The sequence below is a fragment of the Ochotona curzoniae genome, unplaced genomic scaffold (assembly GCF_017591425.1).
Source record: "Ochotona curzoniae isolate NIBS_2020 unplaced genomic scaffold, NIBS_Ocur_1.0 scaffold_1852, whole genome shotgun sequence".
NCBI lineage: Eukaryota > Metazoa > Chordata > Mammalia > Lagomorpha > Ochotonidae > Ochotona > Ochotona curzoniae.
The window spans coordinates 47,546,815-47,549,581 of NW_024467087.1; the positions used below are offsets into that span (position 1 = coordinate 47,546,815).

The following is a 2,767-nucleotide window of genomic DNA, read 5'->3' on the forward strand; positions in this document are numbered from 1 at the left end:
ATTTGCTTCAAAATCTTTATCAGACACAGGGCTCTTATCTGGCATGGAGTGGCCTGTATCTCCAGAGCTGATGCTACCCGTTGTCCAGGGTGGAGGTCAAGGTAAGACTGAGGTAGCCAGGGAAGCCTTGGGCCTCAAGGGGGCCCACCTCAGATGAAAAGATTGGACCACTAGAAAGGAAGATCCAACTCGATGCGGCAATTCTCATGGTGGCACAGGCAAGGCAGGGTTGCCCTCAAGCACTCTTTGAGGGATCGGAGAACAAGCGAACAAGCAGCTTCTCTCCTTCTGGCTGCAGGGAGTTGGAACAGAGATCAAGATGGGAGTGCCTGTGGCTTCCTGGTCCTGCCAGGCACTATATCCCCATGCTGGGATCTAAAGGAGGATGAGAACTGTCAGGCCTGGTGCTCCTTAGAGAGCAAGATTGGAGCAGTTGGAATGGGGCTCAGTTAGGGACTGTGGAATCTGGGATTCTTTTCTTTTTTACGCTTGTTTTCTTTAAAAGGTTTCAATTGTTTTTCTACTAAAATAAATACAACCACACAAATATAGCTACACATAGATTTTTATTTTTCCTTTTATTGTTGAAACGTGGAGTAGTGGCCTGGGCTTCCCAGTACTACTCATGATAATCTGAAAGTTGGTTAAGAAGAACATCTGCTGCTACATTTTCTTGTTTTTCACAAGTGAAATATACACGAGTTACAAGATTTTCTGGAAAGCCTAGCGCCGACAGTCTTTCCAAAGCTGCTAGATCTTGATGGGTGATTTCCTCAAATTGAGGAATCTCCTCTCCAAGGGCGATTTCCTCTGGCTCCTCCTCCACGCCCTCCACCTGCACTTCGACCTCCAATTCCATCTCCATTTCCACGTCAGTGTCCGAATCGTCATCGTCTGTCTCCCCGAAGGGTTCATTTAACATTTCGATGAAGTGATCTCGGTGTTGTATAATTTGCTGGGAAAGTTCAGGGTTGCCACGGCCCAGCTGCTGGAGGAGGTTGGGCAGCAGCTCCGGTTTCCGCTGAATCATCTGCCGCATACTCTGGAACTGAGGATATGAACGTAAGAAATTCAGAGGGTTGCTTGCTCTTGCCTTTGTGGTATGTTGTTCAGCAACCTGGCGTTCCTGGGTCATCTTGCGTTCGGGCTGGGACACCCCTGGAATTCCCGTGAGCAGGTACTCCACGGCTCGATGTGGGTTGTTATAGCTGGCCCTCAGGGCAGCCTGCACCTGTTCCTTCTCATAGCCCATTGACATTAGCTCCGACACCATGGTCTCATAGTCAGAGCCAGTAACCATTGTGGAGGCTGCGTCTTCCTCCTGCCGGAGGATGCTAGATGAAGCCGACACAGAGCCACTCTGGGACTCTGGGGTTTTCATGACGTCTGATTCCTCTTCCGACATGCTCTGGTCCTCTTTGGAAGTCCCTGGGGACTTTGACATGCTTGAGGAGAGGGCTGGGTTAAGAATCAACAGGACTTTAGCAGCAGAGCGACTGGCGCCACTGGCAGCGCTGAGAAACGTCACCGGCCATTCTAGACCTTGGTCATTATGAGAACCATAAAGTTCTCAGCCACGTGAGAGTCGCTGATTTGACGCCACCACTCCACGTCATCACTCTGCGTCAGTACCCAGGACCTGATCTTGCCTGTGTGTATTTTTGACCTGCCATGTATAAAGTGTTACGGTCCCTCTGGGCTTTCATCTTTTGAACCTTTACCATCTTGTCAGGCTCCATAGGAATCTGAAAAAAATCTGCTGCAAGGCTTTCTGCAATGGCAGTGGCTAGCGTGGTCCTTGCTCTACTGTCAACCTGAAGCCCAGTGGCTTGCCACCTGTTTATTTTAGTGTATAAATTTACACAAGTATGTGCTTTTTGAAGTATGTAGCTTTTCATCACTTATATGGTTTTTATAATTTTTTTTTCTATTTCAAATGTAGTTTTAAGAGCAGCGTGATACTTTCTAGCATTCCCACCTCCCTCGCTCACTACTGTTCTCCCACCTGCTTCTTATTTTTCTTTCAATTTTTACAATGACACACTTTAAATTTTTTTTAACCCCAACTAGTTACCTTTTGAAAACGGTCTCTTACTATGATCTTTCTGTTTTTCATTTGTTGAACTCTTATTTAATGGAGCAGTACATTTGACTATAATAAAAATTAAAAATATTTTCTGATAAAACATTATTTTCTCCACCAATATAATTAAACTATTTTTCAAGTGATACATAAAGTTTAAAGTTATAGAATGTCCATAATTTTGTCAGTCTCTTTTCACCCTCTAAATCTCTATTAGGTGAACTATATACTATAAATCTGATGGCCACTCAATTCTTTGAGCCACCTGATCAGAATGGCTGGAAGTGTCTGTTAAAAAGTGCAAACTTAAAAAAATAACTTTGGGGTAGATGAGATGCTTTCTGGATTTATTAAGCATACCAAATTTTCAAAAGTGCTTAGTAATGAGATATAGCTTCTATGATCAAAGAATGCATAAAACCAAAGAAGACAAGTAGGTATAGTACCAGGGAAATGGGCTTGTCCTTTAGCGACTAGCAGAAAAAAAAAAATCTTACTCATTGCTGTCGAGATGATGTTTTTTAAATCAACAATAACTCCAACATCTTGTTTTACTTATAAAGTAACTCATCTTCATTATTTAAGAAAATATAAATAAACAGGAAGAAATATAAAAATAAATGTCCATATGATCTCCAACAGAAGAAAACTATTATTGGGATCTTATTTCATTTTTCCAGCCTT

At 43.1% G+C, this 2,767-nt stretch overlaps 1 protein-coding gene across 1 annotated transcript; it reads right to left on the reverse strand.

Moving 5' to 3' along the window:
- Positions 1-559: 559 nt before the first annotated feature.
- Positions 560-1,532, reverse strand: LOC121169376 (UV excision repair protein RAD23 homolog A-like). Its single transcript, XM_040999953.1, has one exon. It carries the CDS (start codon positions 1,442-1,444, stop codon positions 620-622), a length of 825 nt encoding a protein of 274 aa, XP_040855887.1. The 5' UTR covers positions 1,445-1,532; the 3' UTR covers positions 560-619.
- Between the last annotated feature and the right edge of the window lie 1,235 nt (positions 1,533-2,767).

Coding starts and splice junctions, on each gene's coding strand:
- LOC121169376 (XM_040999953.1), bottom strand. CDS start 1,444: ATGTCAAAGTCCCCAGGGACTTCCAAAGAGGACCAGAGCATGTCGGAA.